Source organism: Astyanax mexicanus, chromosome 3 (assembly GCF_023375975.1).
Source record: "Astyanax mexicanus isolate ESR-SI-001 chromosome 3, AstMex3_surface, whole genome shotgun sequence".
Taxonomy (NCBI): domain Eukaryota; kingdom Metazoa; phylum Chordata; class Actinopteri; order Characiformes; family Acestrorhamphidae; genus Astyanax; species Astyanax mexicanus.
This window is the reverse complement of record NC_064410.1, coordinates 27052788-27078757: the sequence shown is the minus strand read 5'-3', so window position 1 is coordinate 27078757 and position 25970 is coordinate 27052788. Positions and strand designations below refer to the sequence as shown.

The window sequence follows — 25970 nt, the reverse complement described above, 5'->3', positions numbered from 1 at the left end:
CCAGTTCTGCGAGTGTTTCCCAAAAAGCTTCGCAACGCGAAAATTAACGAAGGAGGTTAAAGAACGTCTTTGTTGACTCCTCCCCAAAAACAGCGCACTCAATCGATCCACAAATATCGATTCAACATTGCCAATATGCAGTATTTATTCACTATTACACCCTAAAAACGTAGAAATGTGTTGTAATCATCAATATTATACATATTCTGAAATTTAAATTACAAAAGGATGTACTTTGGCATTAATAAAATACTCCTAAAGATACATATGACTAAATAAATACTCGAAAATCTAATCTATTAAAAAAAATTAAACTTTTTTACTTTTTTAAAACTATTATTGTTAATATATATATTAATATAATATATATACATATATATATATATATATATATATATATATATATATATATATATATATATATATATATATTAATATATATTATACTAATATTATTAATAGTAATTTGGCGAGTAATATTAATTTATTATTATAATTATTAATAATAATATAAAAAATATAATATATAAAAAATATAAAAATAATATAATAATACATATACGTATGTTATATATATTATACCAACATGAGTATGCTCATCCAAATCACCATCTCAGTTGGGTTTAGGTCAGGGGCCATGCACCTTTTTGTTTACTAGATAATTCCATATGCGTCAATTAATAGTTTTCATGGTTTTAATATTAATCCACAATGTAAAAAAAAAAAAAAAAAAAAAAACATTGAATGAGACGTGTCCAACTTTTGACTGGTATTTATATATTTGTGAGCTGACACACCCCAGAGTTTGCCCAGATGAACGGCCACAATGTTGGTTAGAATCACCTGATTAAGGAATAATATTAAATATTACCTGCACATTCACCGATACCCTTTACAATACGTGTAGGTGTGATTAAAGACACCGCAGGCGTCCCCTGCACCAGACCTACAGTACCAGGAATTTTCCCAATAGCATGGAAATATATAATGTTGTGCTGTAATTCCCGGTCTGGTGGGAATTGTGTATATTTGCGTGTATTCCACAGTAACAGCCTGATTACAGAATCCACGGACTTGGTGACTTTGCAGCTTTGCTTAGACCGTGAGCATCATCTGCAGGAATCTGGATTTTAATAATGGGTTTGCCCAGTTAGACTACAAGCCACAGACAAATTGGCATTATATATGGCATTATATGGCAATATAATATAATATAATATAATATAACTCATTCACTCACTTACTCACTCATCGTCAACCGCTTTATCCGTTTAGGGTCGCGGGGGGGCTGGAGTCTATACCAGCCGGCTATACACCCTGGAAAGGCCGCCAATCCGTCACAGGGCAGACAGACACAGACAGACACACAGACACATCCACTCACACACTCACACCTAAGGGTCAGTTTTTAATTTTTATCCGACATCCAATTAGGTCTTTGGACTGTGGGAGGAAACCGGAGCACCCGCAGACACGGGGAATATTATAATATAATGTAATGTAATATAATATAATATAATATAATATAATATAATATAATATAATATAATATAATATAATATAATATAATATAATATAATATAATTAATAGTAATATAATATAATTGCTTCAACCACGGAAATGAACATTTTTCTCCCTTAAAATTGGCGGTCCCTGGTGTTTAAGGTGCTGAACTGCAAGTAGAGATCCCCTAAAGAAGCTCTCTAAAAATAACGACTGGGTGAGGGCACTCGTTAATCTGCGAGAGAGTTTACGTAGTACTTTAGTTACGCACGGGTTTGGGAAACACTCTTTAATTAACGATCAATCTTAAGTACGAGTTAACGAAGTTCTTAGCATTACGAAGCTTTCGGGAAACCCACCCCAGAACAGATTTGTGTGACCAGACATCACAAACATATTTGCATGGGTTATTGTGTTAACAAGGTCGTTAACACTTCTTGGTTTTCCAAACTTTCATCATTCTTTCATTCATTTGATGAGATTGTTGTTTATCACGTTGTTAGTGAGACAAAAGACATGTTGATACCTGATTCCAGTGGCCAGAAACTCCAGTCTAAAGCCCTATCCAGACGGGATTAGTTTCTCAGGGGGACGTCTGTGAAAAATATTTCAGACTTCTATTCAGTGATAAAACTCTTGCATCCGGACTGCAATTAAAAGAACAGGACGACCAGGGAGTTCTCTGTGGAAACGTGCACCCAAAGTGTAATTACGGTGTGTGGCAGGAGGTTACACTGTAATTTTGTGTCAGCAGCAGTTGAAAAGAGGTGGTGGCTGCCTTTAAATGTATCAGGGGAGGCATGTTCTGTCTTCACTAGGGGTGGTGCAATATATCCCTATTAAGACATAGAAGCTTTAAAATCCCTAAAACTCACTAAAGTTTCTGCTTCTTTACTCCATGTGGTGGCGCTAATCAAAATGATCGAATAGGGTAAACCTGTGGTGAAGAAAACTGGATGCAATTTTTTTGTGAAACTGACACCAATAAATATCTATAGTTCCTGGTATTTAATTATTTAGGAGTATCCTCTTTAGTAACACAGATGCAGTGAAGCAAATTGTCTTGCGAAAATGTTCTTAGTTGAAAATTTTGTATCGTGATGTCATCGTTATCGTAAGCGAAATATCATGATAATATCGTATTATGGGATGCCCTTTGATTCGCTCCTAGTTTTGGGGGCATTACTAGTGGTAAGGGGAGTTATCAACAGGGATTGGGTAATTGAGCTTGCAAAAACTGTATTTGGATTGGCTGTCTGAACATAGCCATGTTCTTTCCTGAAATTAATCCCATCTACCTACACACTGCTCCTCTCCACTGTCCAACAAAGGATTGTATGAGTTCAAGAGTTCAAATGGGTGCGTTGGGAGCATGGAAAACTCCAAAATGTGCAGAAAAATAGAAGGAATTCCAGGACCAAAGTGGGTAATCTGCACATCAAAAAAGAATCCAAACCCTACCTTCCACCTCCAGGATTCCTCACAATGCAACCTGATGCCAGGCTGTGGGGATTTCTTTTGGTTTTTCTGAGTTTTCTTCTTGTACACCGTCCATGTTCACTTCCTTTGTCATGTCTGGCAAAGGATGGTGCACAGCAATCACCAACTCGTAAATCAATGAGCCAACAAGACCACCGACACAGGTGGCCACCAGAGGCACCCACCACCATCCGCCTCCAGCCCTGCCAAAAATGAGAGAGCTTCTGTTAAATAAAAGAACCAGTATCCCGTGTGTTATGACTTTTTCCATGTCCTGTGGAAGCTAAAGAACGCTGTACTGTACTGTACTGACCTGCATTTAAAATTAATTTGCTAAGTGCGGACCACGCCTGATAGAAGTAGAAAAGCAGAAAAGCAGGAAGAAAAAGGGGAGGGAACTCGGGGAAAATTTGGGCTGGAGTTCTGAACTGCGTGCTGAAGAAGCGTGCAGTTATATCCCCAAAATATGGAGCTTATAATGAAGCTAGTTTGAGATGAGCCTGTCTCCAATCGGAGGTATAAGTGGTACGCCTGGGAAGACCACCGTCCGAGAAGCTTGATGACGTGCTCGGGGATTCCTTGTCTGGAGGCGTTGGATGCTGCACCGATGCGGAATGAGTGGGCGGAGAATTGGTCTGGTGAGTAACCGTTGACTGAAAGGATGCGGCGGAAATGTGTGTGGAGCCAGTGCCTTGTGATTATACTACCAGATTCCGTAGAGAACAGAGGATCTGAAGGTGATGCTTGTTGAGAGAGCTGGAGATTTAGGTGGTGGACGAGTGGTTCGTACGGGCTGAGGGGTGAGTCAAGTTTACACAGATGGAGGATTGTGGTTTTGCCAAGTTGGTCAGTTTTGCTTCGTTTGATTTTAAAGGTGAGAGTATCCGAGTCCAGGATGCTGAGATCTGATATGAGGGGGTATGAAAAGGAGTTGTGGGAGATTTTAAGTGAAGTGAATTCTGAGCATCTGAGGAATCCGAAGTATGCCAGGAGAAATAGCGATTGGAGCGTGGAGGATGTTGTCGGAGGGTACAAGCCTGATCGGAGGGTTTGAATGCAACGATGGAGGATTTCTGGTGAGATGGGAGCTCGTTGATGTGAGGATGGAGTTTCTGATTTTTGGATTCCTTTCAGGGGAAGGGAAATTTGAGGGTGATTAGAGGAAGGGTGTGGTATGCCAGTAATTAGTTTAGTGAAAAAATTGATAGCTGCCAGATGGACTCTGAGTGATGAGGAACGGGCTGAATGTTGAGTGTGAATGAAAGTAATATAAGCTGCTATTACGGATGGATGATGAGAAGGGAAAGATATATTATGTGTGGAGTGGAAATTTTTGTATGCTTTCCAGCTTGACCAGTAGGTAGAGAGTGTCTGTGGGGAAACGGCTGAAAGGATGGTTTGTTGTGCTTGGAGGATTAGTTCGTTCAGACGGGGGTTAGGTGTAGTGTAGTTATTGAAAATGGAGGTACCAGCGTTGGGTTGCAGTCTGCATGCGGAGCCAAGGATCTGAATTTCTGGAATTGAAAGCGAGAAAGAGAGTCAGCAATGGAGTTGGATAAACCTGGGATGTGGACAGCTTTAATTATAAACTGATGCTTAATGGAGTGCCAAGTGAGGCAACGGATAAAAGGCATTATTTCTAGCGATTTTGATCGACTTTTGTTGATGATGTGGACATCAGCTGAACATCAGAAGGGCTGGAAGCTGCGTCGGCATAGAAAAAGGAGATCCCGTTCCAGTGGCGGAGGAGAGAGAGCCAGAAACGGAGCTCCGACGTGCAGTATTCGTCGAGCGTGACGAAATGGTGGAGGGATCGGACAGAAGAAGACAAGCGAAGGAGATGGGAGATGAAAGAACGACCCTGAGGTATGATTTGGGTAGCATAATTAAAGTGGCCGAGCAGGGAAAGAAGTTGCTGCTTAGTACGGGTGGGAAAACTGAGAAAGTCGGAGATGAAAGAAGTGACGCGATTAAGCTTTTCCTGAGGAAGAGAAGCTTGGAAGGAAGCGGAGTCGAGAATAATCCCGAGGAATTCCAGAGACGTGGCGGGACCCACGGTCTTCTCCTCCGAAATCGGGACTACGAGACGAGTGAAAGTGCTGGTCACGGCGTCAAGACCCCGCGAGGGGGGCGAGGAAGGTGAGTCAACGACGAGAAAATCATCCAGGAGGTGGAGCACGAACGGGAGCCTGTGTTTATTCAGCAAGATCCAGCACAGCGCCTCAGCGAAGGAATCAAAAAGCTTGGGGCTGCTTTTGCACCCAAAAGCAAGGCGAACGGAAAAGTAAAACTGATTGTCCCAGCGGACTCCAAAAAGGTGCCAAGAGTCAGGATGGAGGGGTAGGATTTTAAAAGCTGAGATGATGAAGACGATAATGAAACCACTGGAGAGCTCCTGTTGCAGAAGGGAAGACATGACATCGGGCTCGGCCAGAGCGGAAAGGAGGTTAGGACAGGTGAGAGAAGAGCTCGGCGAGGCGATGAGACCGGGGTAAAAGCCAAAGAGAAAGCCGTCCAGAAGGCTGCAAACGAAGGAGGTGTTAGGGTGAGCAGACAGGTCAGTGGCGAGAGCCGGTACGTTGACCGGGGTGGAGAGGAACCGCAATAGTCAGCTCCGGCCGAACTTGGGGGACGCGTTGGGCAGCAGGAGAGAGCGTGCGCCAAACCGCATCGAGAGCAAACGTGCAGCCTTCGACAGGAGGAAGCAAAACAACCCAAATGGTTGAAATTGCTGCAGACCATCTGCCCGTCGAGAAAAACGATAGGCCGGCCAAAGCTGTCGCGGGTGCCCGAGGAGGACGGGCGCACGTGAGCGGCGCACGCCGAGGAATGTTGGACGGGGGCCGGAGGGGCGGTGGAGGCTGCCTGGGAACAAACAGAAGCAGGGTGAGAGGGGCCGCCACACGCGTAGCAGGAGAGGGAGCTACGTCCCGCGAAAACGTGGCAATAAAGTTCCAGGTCCGGGCGCCCCAGAATGTAGCAAGGTTCCACTGTTGAAGACGAGCTGCGGCGCGGGCTGAGAAGAGGCGGTGATATTTGTAGAAACCAGAGCCTCCGAAACGGATAGCCATATCCAAAATAAAGGACAGATAATCGTCCAATTCCTGGCGACGTGATGGGAAAGCCGAACAGATGACATCCCTGAAGAAGGCAAAGGCGAATTCGGCTGCAGAGAGGATTTTGGAGACGCGAGGGCTTGGTTGATGCAAGGTAAGCGAGATGTCGCCGGTGTCGATGACACGGGGAGCAGAAGAAGTGGAGGGGAGAAGTAGGGAGGAAAGATCGACATCCGCACCTTGAAGAATGCGGTTCCGCAGAGAGGAGGAGACCAGGGGAGGGTTGAACATCCGTGCGTTGGCCGGGGGGACAACAGGCGGCGCCGTAGACAGGGAGAATGAAGAGCACGGAGCTCCGGTGATGGGCGCGGCGAGTGCTGCAGCCTGGGGGGAACAGGGATAGAAGTGGAGGGGAGAGGCTGGACTGGCATAGAGTGAGAGAATGGGAAAGGCTGGCTGGAACGGTTGGGGAACGGCAGAAGCGAAGCAAAGGGGAGGGACGACTGAGGGAGGGGGTTGGACGGCTGAGGGAGGGGGAGTTGGACGATTAAGGGAGGGGGTTGGACGATTGAGGGAGGGGGTTGGACGATTGAGGGAGGGGGTTGGACGATTGAGGGAGGGGGTTGGACGAATGGAGGAAGCGGGGGGGGAGGAGAGAGACGAGAGAAAACAGCCGGGATCGGCAATGAAGGAGAGAAGGAGGCAGAGGAGAAGGGGAGGGGTTCGGGGCCCAGAGGAGGAGGCGCTGAGGCCGAAGCAGGTGGAGGGTGTGCCGCGCCTGCGGCACGAGAGGAGCCGTGGCGATGAGTTGAGCGGGTGACGTCATCGGACCGCGACGCCGGTGCGGCTCCTGCTCGCTGTTTTCCACCCAACGAGGAGAGATAGAGCGAAAAAAGTTCCACTTTGGGAGCAGAACGGGGGAAATGGACGCCGCGGTCCTTCAAAACCCGCTGTAACTTAACAACAGTCCAATCGGACATGCGAGGAGGCTGGGATTTATCAGAAGAGAGGGGCTCGGCCGAGGAAGCCGGGCGCCCAGAGCGGCGAGCCCGACCAGGAGGAGTAGGGGAAGGAGGAGAAGAGCGGCGGGAGCGCCGAGATCCGGGGGTGCGTTGGTGAGGACGACCAGCCGGGAGGAAGAATGGGTAGAACCAGGAGTAGAACCAGGAGTAGCCGGAATGGAGACGACAGACCTCAAGCGATGAGCCCGGCGAGAGGGAGCAGGAGCAGAGACAGGCTGGCTGGGAGGGAAGAGGTCCTCATCGGAGGCGGTGAGTTGGAGGTCCATGGGGAGCAAGCAAATGCTGGCAGGTGAGTGCGTCAAATTCGATTGTTGCGAACTTTCGTCACGAGAGGTAGTTAGTTAGGGGAGGTATTTATAGGACAGTTGATTGATACGGGGTGGAGTTAGAACGTAGAGTTTGGGCGTGGTCCTTCTCCCAAACTTTTGTTATTACATAACATCATTTATGATGCATACATGCACAGGAAATAAAAACATGATAGAGGAAAATACAGTGAAGTTGTTAAAGATGGATGTTTTAAAAATGATGTTAAAACCTTCCAAAACAAATATACCATAAAACAAATATAACAAATATACATAAATGTAACATAAATATAAATTAATTAGGAATATATATATTTTTTTCTAGCCAGTTTCAAAGGCCAGATACCCCACCTATTCACCAGTAATGCTTTCAACACTAGGAAAGTGAAGGCTTGCACATGCCTCCTCCCACCCAGAAAAAACAAGGCCAATTGTGTTCTCTCGGACTCTGGCTGCTGATGGCAAGACGCATGACCCAGGATTAGAATTTCTTTTAAATGAAACGAGGATGGTGTGTGTGTGTGTTTGAGAGAGAGGGAGAGAGAGAGAGAGAGTGTACATGTGTATTAGGCTGACCTGAAAACTTCAACACCCCAGCCGGCAATCCAGCTGAACACTCTGGGTCCGAGGTCTCGTGCAGGGTTGATGGCGTAGCCACTGTTAGAACCCATTGAAATGCCAATTACCAAGACAACCGCTCCCACCAGAACCGGCTCCAGACCAGCAGGGGCTGGCGTGTTGCGGACATCTCCCAGCGCCAGAACACACACCAGCAGAGCTGCTGTGCCAATTACCTGAGAAGCATGCTCATTGTAACCAACTGTTCAAGACATAGCGTTTACAGGACACTGAACCAGGAGATACAATTTATAGAGACCCCTATAACAACAACATCCAGTTTACAGTAATGTAAAAAAACTCTACTAACTACACTAATAAGAAACAGACTGGATGTCAGTGTATTATGACCTAATATTTCATTCTTTTATGTTCACCACCTAATTTATTTTTATATTTTGCCATAAGAAAGTTTTACATCCTTTTTGAATCAGTATTAAAATCTTGCTGGTGCATTTCAAATAGTTAGCAAACCTCAGATTAACAAATGTAATGAAGAATGTCACTTGAAACTTTGAAAATGGCAACATGTACAGTATATGCCTTTGTGGTGTTATCTTTTGTCAATATACCCAAAATAAGGAATTAAAAATGTGAATAATATGGTAATAATCATATTTTTCTTCTCATCCTAATATAACACCAAATCTAATCTCAACACATTTACTAAATGCCTAATTTATTCTAAACTAAATTCATCTGGGTCATGGTATTCCTAGGATGTATTCCAATGAAGCTTTTTGGGATCAACGGATTTAGTTTTTTCATATAAATTAAAAAAAGAATAAAAAATAACTAAATATAACATAAAATTTGACATAGTGATTTATGCGTTATATTTACTTAAAAAAATATAAGACATGATGGTTGCAGGTACAATTATCATCATCATTGTCATCAGCTATGCTATCCAACATTTTGGGGGCCCCTATCTAACACCCTGTTCAATGTGCATGCAATGCTCATTGCTATCTTTTACGCCCTGTCAACAGTATATTTTCATTTCATTTGAATAGCAACTCTGCTTGTGAATATATCTATGCTGGTGGACATGGTGGCCTGGAAGTGAGGTGTGTTTTGTTACATTTCTGGCATATTACTATCTTGGTAGTGTATCACTGACTGATTAAAACCCTGACAACAGTCACCAGTCAGATATTCATTGTTATCCTGGCAATGCAGGTCCACCACATGCACTCAACACGTGTACATCCCCACTCGTTGCACACATACAATAACACACAGCAGTGCATAACCTCAACTTTTACATCAACAATAAACAGAATATAAAATAAAATAACATCGTTTTTCCTGTAAATGAGCTGCTTGCGCTCCTTCACAACATGAACAAGCAGTTAATTTTTTTTTCAGCTGAGAAGCTAAGAAGAGCCGCGCTGTTTAAATAGCAAGCCGCAAAAGTCAGAGCACACCTGTTTTTTTTTTTTTAAATAATGGGAAGTGAATATCTGATTGTTTAAAACACACCCATTTAATAATTAAGAGAATTAGTAATTGTCTTTTGCATTTTGAGCTACGCATGGTGTCCTTTCAATACCAAAGACAGTGTTGATGCACAGTTGATTGGTCGCCTATAGATCGCTAAATAGAGCCAGAAGTTGTCCTATTAATGAATGGTAAGAACTAGTGCTGGGCGATATGGAAAAAATCATATATCACGATATGGAATTTTATATATATATATATATATATCATGATATATCACATTTAAGTATGTTTTAAGTATGACAAAATAATATTATTGCTTACTTTTTTCCAACTTTATTTCAAAGTGACATTAAACCCAACTTTCACAAATGAGAATTGAGGTAGATGCAGTAGCTAATTTTTTTTTAAAGAACAATTCGTCTCTATTGTTCATGAGTTTCATAGCGTAAAGCATGTCGTAAACCGGCGTGTCGGCTGCGCTTTCCTCCGAGCGCGCTGGCTGCTCGGCAATGCTGCATCAGCAGCAGCTCGAAAAGAAGCGGTGGCTGACTTCACATGTATCGGAGGAAGCATGTGCTAGTCTTATGTGTTAGTCCTAATGAGTGGGTTGGGTAATTGGCCGTGTAAATTGGGGAGAAAATGGAAAAAAAAAATGAAATAAAAGTAAAGAATAAATAAATAAAAATAACGTAAAGCAGCGTCATGTCCAAAACTTTTTTGCGAAGATTACTTTATCATCACTTATATAAACTGAGTTTATGCAAATTGACTACGCCAATACATTTCATCGTAGCCTTTTTTATATATTTGCATGAATAATTGATGAAATTACTGTAGAAACGATAGGGCAGGTAAGCAGCACGACAGACACTTTTCTTTAGTCCCCGCGATATTTATCGTCATATCGCACAGCACTAGTAAGAACTGTTAGTTAGTTTGCTTAGTTATGCATCTCTATCAAATCCGCATGTAGGAAAATGCTGATCAGAAATGATCCAATATTGTGATTTAGAGGAAAGCTTACCTGATCTACGATTCCTCCCCATAAACTCAGGTAGTCTGCAGGATAAGTAGAGAATATACCTGCTGTGGCTGTGGCACCACTCACTGTAAATTCACCCCCACTGAACTGGAAAATGGCATCTAGAAAAAAAAAACACACTTCAGTACATCAGTACTGCTGTTCACTATCACACACTGATTCTGAATGATAACTGCTTTAATTAAAGTTCTATATGAAAAATATTCTAGCGCTGGCTGATTTCCCTCACCATAGTACTGCAGAGCTACAGTGGCCGCAGCCAGGAAGGCCCCGAAAACCTGCGAGACGACATAAAACGGAAGTCGAGTCCAAGAGAACCTGCCCAGGAAACACAGACTTAAAGACACAGCCGGGTTCAGATGAGCTCCTGAAACAGAACAGACATAAAAAAATATAATGTTCTTCACTGGACATTAATATATGTACTATCAATAACTCTACCTGCAAGAAAATCGTTCAAATGAGTATTTCTTTACTCAAATCTGAATTTCTTTATATATTAACAAACTACCGTTATAAATCATATTATATATTATATTCAACCTATTCATCATTTATCAATCAGTTAATCCCTCACACGACCACTTTCTCTATCTGTCATCTGTCCATCTTCCATTAAAAACAAGGTCTTACCCGATACACCTTTCGACACATAGATTCCAAAAGTAGTTCCCAGTGCAAATCCGAGATTGATTGACAGGTATTCTCCTTTAGTGTTCTGGGATGTCGTCACCTGAGCAACTGAGCCACAGCCAAACAGCTACAGTGAGAAGATACCAGTTAATTCAGTTTAGAACAGATTAATGCTCAGAAATATTCCACTCATATTGTTCCACAAGACAGATGTGATGGTACAAATATGCAGGAGCCATTAGTGGTGGGGTCATGCACTCATTATGCAAATAAATGATAAATAACAGGAAGCAGCAATTGTATTAATTCAAGTCAGTACAACTAAACTTAATCGGGTAAATAAAACTGTTTTATATTACATATCTTATTTATTTTTATTTATATTTATATATCTATTTCACCCCCACCACCACTGCACCTTGTTTTTGTCTCATGTATGTCTATTTGTGTCCCTGCTGTATTGTACACATAGTGTCTCCCATTCTCTTTTATTATATCTATTATCTGTACTTGCTGTAAAATTGGGAAGGAGAGTAACGTAATTTCAATTCTCTGTATGTCCTGTACATATGCAGTATTGACAATAAAACTACTTGACTTGACTTGACTTGAGTTTTAATTTACTCAAATGGTAAACATTAAGTAAACATAACTTGAAAATTAGTTATATTTACTTGAATTTTGCTAGGCAATCAGTTTCCCAAATTTAAAAAAAAATCTAATTTGTTTTTTAGAATTTTCTAGAATTGTAAAAATATATATATATATATAAATAAATAAATAATTTTCCCAAATTTTGGAAAAATTGGGAAAATTCAGAGAACATTTTACAGTGTTCTCTGAACGTAGAGACAATACTTTCCCAAATTCCTTAAAACAGGAACACTGAAAATGACTGACATTATCTGTGAATCTTATATCATGGATAATCATCTAAAATGACATCTTAGTTTTAAATTAAAAACTAAAAGCCAGTCAGTTTAAATAAACTAGTTTTTTTATTTTATAAAAGGCCTATTATGAGGCTTTACTATTATATGAGGCTATTAAAAGTATGAATGTTTATTTCTATCAACATAGAAGTGACATCGTGGTGGTAGATCATTAATCTACTACTGTGATTTGCAGGCTGAAAACCTTTTCTATTACCCTCTTTACCCTGCCGTGCTTTAAAGTTCAAAGTCTTCAACCCAGCAAGTAAGTAATTCTCCTGAACGAGAGACATAAGTTATATATATATATATATATATATATATATATATATATATATATATATATATATATATATATATATATATATATATATATATATATATCAATCTCAAAGCAAATTCTGTAAGAGAGAAAAGTTGCATAGTTTTGATCACAGGCACGATAAGCAGTAAGAAAAAAAGTCTACATTAGTTGAAATCGCCTGTTTGAATAAACAGCATTCATTAAAATGATAAAATTACATTGACTGGCATTTATCTTAACACTAAGATTCTGTTTTTAATTCTGCCATTTGATACTAAGAATGAAAAAAAAAAATTACCCAGAGTTTATAGAAGATACTGAATAACATTATTGGACTACATGAGAACTAAAGACCTACTATTAAAATGTACACTCCAAGAAACTCAGCCAGGCATTCTTTCACCAGTCGGTTCTTGATGTGGCATCTTTTCAGCAGTCGGTCCATTCTGAAGAGGCTGGGTTCAATTCTTCTCAAAATTCACTCTAAGTTGAGGTGAACGAGCACCGGTACATTCACCACAACAAACCACAGACCACAGACAGACTGAAAGCAGCTTAATCAGCACTTATTAACTTACTACAGAACAAACAGCCTTCTAATGACCGCTCAGCAGCTCTGAAGATCCTCATTCAGCTCGTTCAGCACTGTCTTCACCGTGTGTAAAGCATGGATCAGTGTGTATGTGAGAGGATATTGCTCCTCACAGCCATTCACTGCCATAAAGTGATCAATGCCAGAGTAATGTTTTGCATTCTGTCTAAGGAGCACAAGAGATGAACCCCAGATAACAGACAATAAAATACGTGGAATACAAATGAAGCATAAAAGAGCAAAAGACCTTTTATAAAATGATCAGAGAGAGAATCAGGGTGTGTAAAGATCTTTCGATATCATTTAGATAAAATAATATTACACTTTGATGAACATAATACCCTAAATCTCAGTAAATGATATACTATTAAACATTGGTTCTGTATATTCAGTATCAGTATGAAAAACAAATCATCGAATATACTCATATTTAATCTTTTGATCAATATACAGCTCTGTAAAAAATTAAGAGACCACTTCAGTTTCTGAATCAGTTTCTCTGATTTTGCTATTTATAGGTTTATGTTTGAGTAAAATGAACATTGTTGTTTTATTCTATAAACTACAGACAACATTTCTCCCAAATTCCAAATTGAAATATTGTCATTTAGAGCATTTGTTTGCAGAAAATGAGAAATGGCTGAAATAACAAAAAAGATGCACAGCTTTCAGACCTCAAATAATACAAAAAAAAAGTTTGTATTCATAAAGTTTTAAAAGTTCAGAAATCAATATTTGGTGGAATTAACCTGGTTTTTAATCACAGTTTTCATGCATCTTGGCATGATCTCTTCCACCAGTCTTACACACTGCTTTTGGATAACTTTATACCACTCCTGGTGCAAAATTTTATGTAGTTCAGCTTGGTTTGATGGCTTGTGATCATCCATCTTCTTCTTGATTATATTCCAGAGGTCTTCAATTTGGTAAAATCAAAGAAACTCATCATTTTTAAGTGGCCTCTGTTCTTTTTTTCAGTGCTGTACACTTAAGAAAAGTACAATTAAATAGTCTTGCCTATGTAAAGTATGCTTGGCTTGTAGTCTGAGGTGGAATACATTAGAGTAAATAGTACATGAGTGGCCCTGAACCTGCTCATTTAAAGTGTAATTAACCAACACATAACAGATAAACCTTTGGCAGATTTTATTGAACCTATTCTTTCAAGGTGTGAGAGTTTTGTAACAGGATTCATTACTACATACAGATCCTGAGTATTTCTTGCTTATATTTAAATGTGTAGTCTAATATCAAATCTAATTAAAGAACAGTTTAAAGACCTACATATACGTACACGAGTAGTATACTTCACACTGCACTTAACTGTAAAGTATTATGTCAAGTTCACTTCAAAGACTTATAAGTATGATTTAAGTATAAAATCACCAGACTAGTAGTTTACTTAAAAATATACTTAAAAGTATATTTTAAAAGCTATAAAAAAATAAATATTAAACTTAGATATAAGCTTTTTGTGTACTCAAAGTTTATTATAGGTATAATTAAAATGCACTTAAAAGTATACTTTAACTTAAAGTAAACTACTAGTTTACATCTAAGTTAGTTTTTATTTTTGCCCATATTAGTAAAATAGTTGTGTACTCAATGTGTACTACTTTTACAACCAAAGCATACTTAAAATTATACTTTTATATAATAAAATTGGGCCAATATAGTTCCAAGAAGTATTGAAATAGTACACTTACAAGTTTTACAAGTACACTGACAGACATCCCAAGTTGCAAAAATACTAAAAACTGATTGGCTGACTCACAGACTATTTCCAGTCAGAACCCTCTCTGTTTTGCATGCGCTCCATGAATATGCACATGAGGGGAGTGTCTTCCTCTCCCTCTCTTTCACACACGCGTTTAGGGAAACCTGTGTCCTGCGTGCACTCTTGTGTTCACTCTTGGGACACTCGTTTTAGATTCCTGGAGATTTTATCTGACTTGCCAGAATCAGGGAGCCGGTATTGATATGCGGTAGACTCACACAACTTTGGAAAGACTTAAACAGTCTGCATTGATCCTAGTATACTTATTTCATAATACATACCTATTAAGTCTCCCGTTTTGGCCGGAAACCACCATATTTTACTCCTCTTTCCCACCGTCCTCCCATATTAGTATTTCTCGTAAATTTCCCATATTAAACTTAAGAGAAAAAAAGAAAAACAAACAAAAGAGAGAATGTGCCCAAACTTTTGACTGGTACAATATGTATAAGTGGCATAAAAACATTTTTTAATCATAATAAAGTTAATACTTACAACACATTTAACTAGAACTGATTTCTACGGTCTTGTGAAAATTGTCTGTCCAGTGATTTGTTCCAGACTCTGCTAAATATCACTGGATTAAAAACAGGTCATTTTTTTAATGCAAGCAACAATAGTCACACAGACAGATGCAGCAGTTGTAGCACCTGAGGTTAAGGAAATTAATTAAATGAGGAAATCTTATAAAAAAACAAGCAGTTATCATCAGTGTGTTCTATCGAATTACTGACAGCACACAAAAAGGAAAAACTAATACCTAATCTCCGTAATGATTATAACTTCCTACAACAACAGGAAGGAAATGAATCACACAAGGAAATAATACAAGAAAAAAACAAGCAGGTTATGATCAATCAAATTACTGCTTTCTTAAACAGAAACACTTAATTCCTTGTCTCCACAGTAATTTTACAATACCAGCCAAACTTTAGACACATTTTCTCATACAATGTTCTACACTGTAGATTAATATTAAAGACATAAAAACAATTAGGGCACAAGAGTGTGCAGATCTGTACTGAACACTAAATGCGTTACTTACAGAATCTGAAGTATAAAAAATATTCTGGTTTAACACTTTCTGAATACAGAATAATTCTTCATGTGTTCCTGTATAGCTTCAATATAGTCTTTAGTATAGAATTTACAATGCAAAAAAATCATAAAGAGAAAGAAAATTGTATACCCTTTTTACTTGTAATTATGTCTGGGTATCATTTTAATATATATATATATATATATATATATATATATATATATATATATATATATATATATATATATATATATTCAAGTTAATGTTTCAGTATTACGATTTAAACAGGGTAAAGCAGCTGTATTTTAAGAGGAATAAGCTGTAAAAATATTTAAAATTGGAACCATTTACCGATTCTTTAATGTAACTGATGAACAAATGTATAAGCAGGGAATGCTCTTCTTATTAACTTCTTCTTATTTTTTTCTCTAATTCAAGCATGACATGAAAAGGTTTCATCTTTGATAAGAAACATTTTCAATAATCCTTATTGTAAGTGTAATAGAAAAAATATATATATATTCAGTAAATCTGCAAACTGTCAAAATATAATGAAAACAATTGGAGCTTTCCTGAACTGTATTGAATTTTAAAATCAATGTTTACCACATAACACATCATTTTATGTCCTCCAAACCTTTCATTTCTTTATGTTTGTCCAGTTTCATTATGTTATGTCCATTTTCACTCAGACAGAATTTGGGTTGATTCCTGTTACTGATCTTAAATTATTAAGTGAAATAGAAAGGAACTTACAGCAAGAGACATTTGTATACTATTGCTTTTATTTGTACACTGTTGATCAGAATGAAACCTATATACAATTCAACCCATAAAGGCTCTTAAAAATAATTATTACATTTGAAACAGCGTTTAATAAAAGGAGATCAATATACTAAAGAAATTTACATTAAATATGAAACTGTGGCAGCTTATCAGATCAGTATCAGATCAGTATCAGATCAGTCTTCTGTCCATTCATCCTCGGAAACCACCGAAGAACCTTCTGAACATGGAGAACTCATCCTGCATGTCTGAGAAAGGAGAACCACCTGTGAAGAATATTTAAAAACAGTGTGAATAAGGTAAAACTGGATGATGGGAGATTCAAATAAATTAAATAAAGCAGCACAATGGCACTGATTTAACACCATAACCCTAGAAACCATTTCCTTTTACAGCATGTTTTTTTTTTTTTAATAAATATTCCCTGCCCTGGGACTGAAGTACCGTATTTTTTGCACTATAAGGTGCACTTAAAATCCTTTAATCTTCCCAAAAATCGTCAGTGTGTCTTATAATCCGATGCGCCTTATGTATGAATTCTACCAGTCAGGTTATAAGAAGCAGTAAAGACAGTAAAGCGTTATACAGGAGTTTTAGTGAAGTTTCTCCAGCACCAAGGCTGGAGCATTATTAGCATTAACCACTAAGCGCACTAACCACTAGCTCTTCTGCCGTTCAATAATTGAGTATTATCAGCCTGCAGCCTGCTGCTAACCCCAGCTAGCACTGCTGAAGCAGCATTAGGATTAGCCGCTAACCATGCTAGCTCTTTTATTGTTCAGAGGTGAGTATATTGGACTGTAACCTGCTTGTTTACCATGTTAAAACAAGCTATGTGGGACGAACCGCAGTGTAGTGCTGTCGGGTGGCATTTATTAGCCACTAATGCTAATGCTGCTGCACCCTGACTTTGTGGAAATCTGGAAATCTAAGCTTACTGTAAATAAAAGCACTTTACTCACCCAAATAAACAGTTTTCAGGAGAGAAATATGTGTAGATTAACATCCAGCACTCGTTTAACTTTGTATACTTAGCTTAGCTTTACTTAACTTAGTTACCCCACCACCACCACCACCCAGTGGTGAGACCTGCTGAATTAGAAGGGAATCATGGCGACATCATTCCTTTCTAGTGTTGCATAATGCGACTCATAATCCAGTGCATTTTATATATGAAAATAGACCAGAAAATAGACATTCATTGATAATGCGCCTTATAATCCATAATTTTGTGCACATATTTCCTGTTTTCCAAGTTTTAACACATCTCACATAAATAACGAGAACTTCCTGAGTTGTGTTAGAAAAGGAAATCACTAAAATGTGCAAATAAAAGGAGTACTCCAGTTCCAGATCTAGGAACCACTGCTAAAGCACTGCAAACAACCAGCACTTATTTTTATGATCAAAGCAGATGTAATACAGTCTGTGGATGAAGAGTGGGTGTCTGTTCAAAAGAAGAGAGTGAGAGAGCTGACCTGGTATGAGGGGACCAGGCTGATCCTGTGGACCCTCTTGGACACCTGGCCCTGAGCGCGTCACTGTAGTCTCCTCATTGCCCTGACCATCCCTGACTGTACGTCTTTCTTCAACACTCTGTTCACATCAAATGAATACAAATAACGAATTAAACACCAATAAACATTAACCTTCTTAATCAATAACTTTTCTGCCTTAACCCTCTATGGCATGGTGTTGTTCCCAGGCAACAAACCACTATGTTGATTAAACCATTCCTTTAATTTTTGTAATGTTCTTTTTTTTTGTAACAAAATTTCTCAAAACATAATATTTATTTTCTTATTCTTATTACAACAATGTTTTCATAGTTGTTGCCTCAAGGCAACATTATGCAGCTATATCTCCTTTGTTGGAAATCATGCTAAATGTTGCAGTGGTCATTTTTATTTTCCATCTACAAAATGAATTACCTGTGCATAAAGGGTTAATGTGACACAAATCTGATTTTAGGGCGGTCTGGATGGATTAAAGTTTCATTTATATGTGGGGTTCTAGATCTGATAGCTATTCGATGTGCACGCAACATGAATGTGAGAAGTCAGATCAAAATTCATGTGTCTTTTTGCCTGCATGCTAGGGGGTTGCCATATCGTATCGTTCATGAAAATATCTGCAACATTTCTGACAAAAAAAAAACTGTGATTGAGTGATATATTGTCTATTTTGTTTTTTACTTTAAATTGATTGTTTGCTGTTTATATGCAGACACTAAATATGCTGCACTTTTGTTTTTTGGTAGATTTGTGTTGTTACATTACATATACATTTTTTTTATATTTGTCATTTTTCATTTTGTAACACTTATTATTTTATCTGAAATCAGAGCCTTGGTAAGTTTAAAGTAGACAAACGGTATTGTTTCTTTATGTATAAAACTCTTATATTTATACTAAATAAAACTTATCAATATTTTCTTGTTGATTTGACACTAATAAGTTACTAATAAACACTGACATCACAAAATACCAGGAAATATTGTGATATTTATTGTGGCACAAGCTATGTGCAAACAGGTGTATATAGCAGTGTGTACTAATTGCACCCAGGTCTAAGTAACAATGTGTACTATTACTAGTCTTTCAGTGGAAGTCATCGTAAAAAGTGTTTGTTCCAAGTTTTCTCATGTGTTTGGTGTGTGTTTACTTTAAGATGGCGGCACCCGGAGATGGGTGATAAACAGTGGTTTTTAATAAACTTCTGCACTTTTTAAGTTCTTAATGCCTCGTTTTATATGTCAGGGCTCTCCAGGGCTCTCTACCAATGAGGTGTGGTGCTACTTTGAGCCTGGATAACGGTGTATAGTGCGATTTATCTGTGGGGGCAAAATATGCCCCATTAAAACCCATTCTAGCTAAACTGCACAAAATTGCTGGATCTCAGAAAGCTGCAGAAAAATGGAGGTGGGCTATTCAACAAAGGTTAGTACTCTGTATCATGTTTTACTACACCCAAAGTGAATTTTACACCAGAGTTCTGCTTTAATGCTGATTACGCTTGAGATGTACTGTTTATGAATAACTCTAAAGTTGCCAACAACAGGACATCATTAAAGGAGCTTGAATTGGCAGTGTGAACACACAAGTGACTGTCAGAAATCACGCGTTCACATTTAACGCAAGAGGCCTCACAGGCAAGGGACACAATACTGTACAGTGATCAAAGGAAAAGAGCAAAATTTCTTAAATGTAATATTATTATTTTGTGATTTCCCTAACAGACCAGTTAGATTATGTAGATTTCTACAGGTACAGAGTCATTCAGGATACTTTACTTTTTTTCCCTTTTTCTCACAATTTGGCTATCCAATTGTCCCACCCCTTTGTGCGTCCGCATCACCAGTGGCACCTGCGACCCTCGGAGGACGAGCTGATGAGCACACGACACGTGTGAAGTCAGTCGCCCCCTTTTTTTTTTTGAGCTGCTGCTGATGAATCATTGCCTGAGCAGCTAACGCGCTAGGAGGAAAGCACAGCGGCTAGGTTCTGATACATCCGCTCACAGACGCCTCATGCCGCCTGGCGCCACCTTTAAGCATGATGGGGAGAGAGCGCCATCTACCCACCCGGAGGGAGCAGGGCCAATTGTGCTCCCTCTGATTGCCGGTAGCTTGATGGTAAAGCTGCATGAGCGGGGGTTCGAACCTGCGACCTCCTGCTCTTAGTGGCAGCGCTTTATACAACTGGACCACTCAGCTCCCCATGTTTTACACATTTACTTTAATGTACACATGTAGAAAATTTTAAAATAAGTGAAGTATAACATAAGCAAGAGTGTAATGGTTGTTACAGCATACAGGATCACTCACCCCATCTGGTTTAACCACTTTGGTAACTGTGACCGACTGAAAGAATGATCTCGTTTTTGGCTGCGATGGAGCTGGAGTTAGAATCTGGTCCAGCCCACCAGAAGACACCTGTGAGTCCAGATCTGGAGGAATGATAAAAAAGAAGAGCAAAGTCAGTCAGGAGAAACAGCAGTGGATCATAGACAGGTCACAATTCCTGTGAGGGGAGAAAAAATATAAAATAAAAAAAATCACACCTCCATCCTCTTTCTTTTCCTCATCCTTTCGTCTTGGTCCATCACCCCAGATGTCCTTAAACTGAAATTATATAAAAACGCTTCATTTAAGGAGAGAATTACAGTAAACTTAGATGCTGGTGCTCTCGTGCTACATTATCTGCTTGCACTCTAGTCTCTATCCAGTTACTCCTAAAAAAAATAGTAACTATTTTATCTCTCATTCAGGATTTTTTTTAAATACACATGAAAAAGAGCAGTACCACTAAAAATTAGGGCTGCTGCAACTAATGACTATGTTAGGAGTTGACTCATTAGTTATAATTTTTTCCAATTAGTCGATTAGTCACAATTATTTTTTTATTATGCCCTACATTTTCTACTGGTGAGGCTCAAAATAAAAATGAACTGTGTTGTGAACGGCTGTGGCAACCTTATTGGGCTAGTTTAAGCTTCTAACTGGTGGGTTTTAAACAGAATTTAAGCATGATTTTTTGCTGGGCCTGGCAACCCTGGTTGCAGCAACGGTGACTCTGCTTTCTCTTTATCACTTCAAAGACAATAGAAAGCTCTATATGTGGGCTTTAAACACTCAGAATATGTTTAAATATATACTCAACTTAACTCAAAACAACTCAACATTGTTGTTATTCGCAGCGCTACTGGGAATTGTGGGAGCAGCGTAGTGAAAACCAGTGATATATGGCCATAACAAATAATAAATAAACTATGGCAAAAAGATTTTTGATGGAATGTTTTGTCTCAACCAGATTTCTATGAAAAAAACTCATTTCCGATAATGTCCACTGTTCAAATAGATATAAAAATAAATATGAACTGAAATGTACCGTGGAAAATGGAGACCTGTAGTGGAAAGGGCTCTTAGGGAAGCTCGGGGGTTCAGGTGATGAAGAATTTCCATCTTTTGGACTCACAGAAGGGGGACTATGGGGAGAATTGTCTGGGCTTTTTAACATGAAATCTCTTAGAGAATTTCCACTATCTCTATCTCCTCCTCCTCTACTCCTCCTCTCATCTGTTCCTTCATGAGGTGGAGCTTCAATACTAGGGAAACCTAAAGATAAGAAGAAGAAAAAAAAACAGTTTTGTTTAGTGATCTTCAGTGGCCTCGACAGTCAAGGAAATTTATTTAGTCAGAAAACATTTTGTGGGATGTGGTAAAACAGGAGATTTGCAGTCTACAATTATTCTGAGAAATTTGTAGGAATTGTGTGATGTAACCACGAAAAGTTGGACTACAATCTTAAGGAATGTTTCTAACAATTCCTTGGAAAAATGAGTGTCAAAAATCAAGGAAGGCCCTAACTGGAATTTTTAACCAATTACTAGGTGACTGTATATACACATATATTTATGGCACCAATTGTGGGTTTTGTAGTTTGCATTCACTTGTAGGAGCTTAGAAAACTGATGCGCTGTTACACTATATTCACAGCCATAATGCTTAAAATTTTTTTCCAGGTTTAAGTTATTTTTCATTTGTGCAAAAAAAATATGATCTAATAATCTGGTCATCAAAGAAAACCTTTCCTTCTTTCTATTCCTTATTTTTCCTCTTTCTTTTTACTTTTTTATAGCCATCTAATATTTGAACATGCCTCACAAAGGACAAGGTGTGTTTAAAGGAAAAAATATACAATTAGACAACAAATCAGAGTCCCTTTTAACCAGACCTAAAAGGTGTGAAAACGCCTTTAAATGAACATATTTAATTAAAAATAAAATTTCACCTTTTATAACCTTACATTGACTTTTTATATTTTTTTTACATTTAAATATCAATTATTTTTATTATATTTGTTATAAGAAGAAATTACAAGTAATCCCAGAAAATTGGGCGATTACATTTTTTTTTTTCTCAACCGATAGTCCTGTTTACCGTCGATTTTCATCACAGCCAGCAGATGGCATATTTTCCTTTTACTGCAGGAAACAGTGAACGAGCCAACTGCTGCCACTTAATGAGATACAGGCAACCAATGGTGAGAAAAAAATTAACATTCATTGTTCAGGTTGAATTATAGATATGTAGAATCTATTCTTCACTATAAAATATGGAAGTAAAAAGTCAGCAGAAAAATAATTTTCTACAGTAAAGCACAGATAACAAAAATGTCTACTAAAGTGAGGTAACCAAGCATTTCTACTTCATTACTCGACACACCTGAAGAAAACGCATCTCCTCCAAAGCGGCCCAGCCCCTCCAAGATCAACTCCATCTCCCTGAACATCTGCCCGAACCCCGGCGGCTCATGTATGCGCACTCCGCTGGGTCCGAGACTGAACCCGAACCGGAAAGACTCGTCTAACAGATCTTCTTCCCCCGGGCGGCTCGTATCTTCATACAGAAACACAGCATCCTCATCATCATCATCTTCCTCATCGTGGGTCATTCCATCGAAGAAGGGCTCCCTGCTGAGAGAAGCTCATTAAAAAAACTCAGTTTAACAGACTGAACAGAAACTGTTCTAGAACAACTAAACCACACACTGAAAACAGACTGGTACCTGTAGGGAGCCAGCCAGCCAGACATAAACAAGTGACTACAAAAGTAAGGTTACTTTGTGTATGACCAACAGTTTTATTAACTAAAATGTCACTTCCATTTACTAGAATCTACTATCATTTACTATTAAAAACTCTCATTTCACAGGTCAGCTATGACTTTAGTTTTACTAGTAATAATATACTATACATATATATATATTAAAATCCCAGATTTCACAATATACTTAAAATCTGCTTTTAGCTACAGTGTACCAGCGAGCTAGAATTTACAGGAAACGTTGAAGCTCAGCTCGCTGGAATAACAGAATTATTTAATATATAATAGTTTCTAATCACAATCAGAAAGCCTGTGATTGTTTTAAATGAGTTTTTTAATGAGTTTATCTTTTTCCTATTTTATTTTAATTTATTTATTTTTTTTATTTATGTATTACTAATATTTTTTTATTCTAATGTTTTTATTTTGATTCATATGTTCTTAGTTCATTAATATTCATTTTATTTCTCATCATTTTACTTTACTTTGTAAATTTACATTTACATTGTAAATGAGGGTTACCTTCAATGTATTTCCGAGAGAAAAAAAAGCTTGATTAATTGATTGATATGTCTAGTATTAATGTGCAGTTCGAATATGTGCAGTTTTCCATCATATAGGTAATTACTGTGTCTCTAGGTGGGACTAGTAATAATAACATTATCTCTAAAACAATACACAATCTCTAAAATTGCACTAGACATCAACTAGCAAAAAACTTTATTATGGATTTAATTTAGTTATTTACTTAGTAAAATTTTACTAACTTAATTTTATTATTATTTACTATTATAACTTTGTTTTTTAATTGTAAATGTAAATCAATAGTATAATATCACTACTCAAAGGTGTGTTCAGAATAAGTTTGCTTGGCAATATGATCTTCACTACAGTACAGAGAGCATAGCTGATTAGGGAAAGTGGAGCTCTAGTAAAACCTGCAGGTCAGAGATCAGTAATTCGAGTTTATAATAGTAATAATAAGGAAAACCCTCTAATTATGTTGTTATTTAAGTGTTATTTGGGGCTAATGTGCTGTTATTAGTGTTGTCATGATCTGATGGCAGAGATAGGTGAACAGACTGAAAGTGTTAGGAACGCTATGTAGTTAGCTTACTTGCTAATTAGCTTAGCTGTCTGTATTTATCTGAAGGTTCAACTCCTCGGTCACTTCTTTACAATGTTTTGTGTAATTAAGAGTCTGGGGGTTTGTTTCTGTTATTAAATGTCAGTTATGATGTGAAACTCTGTATAGTTAAGCTAGGCTAGGCTAGGCTAAGCTAGTCTAGTGTACTGTAGCTAACTCGCTGTGGAACTTTCTCGCTCTCCTCTGTTTATTATGATGACATAGCGCTGAGCTGCTGTCAGGCTCTCTGAGTTTCATCACACGGACTAGTTCAGCTGCCTCTTTCTCCCGCAGACAGAAACACAGAACCACTCCACCCACCTGCGACCGTGTCCACCGTACTGCCCCCCGGGCAGCCCGAAGAATCCGCGGAACAGATCAAAGACGCTCATTTACCCCTGAAACTCAGAGCAGCGCAGAGAGAGCAGCCATAACCGGCCCAACCGACCACCGTCAAACAACCAGGTCACGTGACTAGAGGGGGTAGTGACGTAGCGCAGCACGGAGATCCCGCCCACTTCTTTATCCCCGTATATAAAAGGTAAATATTATACAATTACAATTACAATTTTATAAAATAAAATACCCTTAATTTCAAACATGTTTATTTAGACATAGATAATTATACACACCTTGGTAAACAAGGAGTTCAACTAATATATATATATATATATAAAAAAATAATAAATCCATTGGTACGTTGAAGCTTTTCAAATCCCACCATTTGAAAAGTGTTTTTTCTTTATTTTCGTATAGTTTTGTTGCTGGATATATTAATCGTGACATTTGCCTATTGATGTTTCTATTTAACCACGTTAGATTGTTGTAAATAGAAAAAGTAAATATTGAAAAGCACATGAGTAGCTATATTGGTAATGGCATTTTTTTTTTTCCTTATAAAATGTGCGTGAGTAAAGGACTTGTATATTCCCATGTTTCAACAGGGTAATACTGGTAGACGAGCTGATGTTGAACTTACAGCCAGAGCATTAAGTCTTCTAGCTGGAGTTTAAAAACTTTAAAATAATAAAATAATTAAACATTTGATATTTATTAACTTTGATTCTAGTTTCTGGATTTGTCAGAGCAGCAGAATACCCAGACTTTTAATTGAAATTTAAAATACTAAAGTCTGTGTTAAATTTGTCTATAAATGTCAGTTGTTTTCAAAGTGTGGAAACCTGTAAGAAATTTAAACTAGAACACTGTTCTTCACACAGTTTGATTTCCTACATGGAAAGTCAGAACCACCTCACTAATCCAGAGTTCAGAATCCACAATGGGTGCACTGCACTGCACATCAAGTAGTACAGTCCATAAAAAAAAAATGAGTACAGCACCAGACTCAGGTCTTCATTTAGAATTCAGCTACTCCAGGTAAATCAGAAGGGGCATGATGCAGGTCTGTAAACTGTCTCTAGCATTCAAGCTGTCAATCACTTTTACACCCCCTGTAACCCCACAGAGTTATAATTGTAGAACTTTTTTTTTTTTTTTTTTTTTTTTTTTTCAACTGATTTGCTGTGCCAATATTAGCACAGGGAAAACTAAAAATTTTAAGTCGATACTGGATATGGAAAGACAGTTTACACTACAAAAATTAAGAGCTGGTTTGTATTTGACATATATAGGGATGGGTGGACCCACACATCAGACTGTGGTAGATTGACAGGATTTCACACTGGTAATGTTCACACCA

General features: G+C 38.3%; 2 protein-coding genes across 3 annotated transcripts; both read right to left on the bottom strand.

Annotated features, from left to right (window-relative positions):
• Positions 1-1637: 1637 nt before the first annotated feature.
• aqp10b (aquaporin 10b) lies at positions 1638-13061 on the bottom strand. Its single transcript, XM_007230514.3, has 6 exons — positions 12703-13061; positions 11109-11235; positions 10705-10842; positions 10458-10576; positions 7946-8163; positions 1638-3186 (listed from the first exon to the last, which is right to left on the bottom strand). The coding sequence occupies exons 1-6, from the start codon at positions 12787-12789 to the stop codon at positions 2985-2987; spliced, it is 891 nt and encodes a 296-aa protein (XP_007230576.3). The 5' UTR covers positions 12790-13061; the 3' UTR covers positions 1638-2984.
• A 3454-nt stretch (positions 13062-16515) lies between these two features.
• On the bottom strand, positions 16516-24749 carry hax1 (HCLS1 associated protein X-1). 2 transcript variants are annotated; one of them, XM_022666818.2, is made up of 7 exons: positions 24593-24749; positions 22765-23012; positions 21428-21654; positions 20601-20661; positions 20365-20486; positions 18017-18134; positions 16516-16804 (listed from the first exon to the last, which is right to left on the bottom strand). In XM_022666818.2, exons 1-7 carry the CDS (start codon positions 24661-24663, stop codon positions 16731-16733), a joined length of 921 nt encoding a protein of 306 aa, XP_022522539.2. In that variant the 5' UTR covers positions 24664-24749; the 3' UTR covers positions 16516-16730. The 2 variants fall into 2 exon arrangements, with proteins under 2 accessions (XP_022522539.2, XP_022522538.2); XM_022666817.2 differs by having other exon boundaries at positions 22765-23015; positions 24593-24746.
• Positions 24750-25970: the final 1221 nt, after the last annotated feature.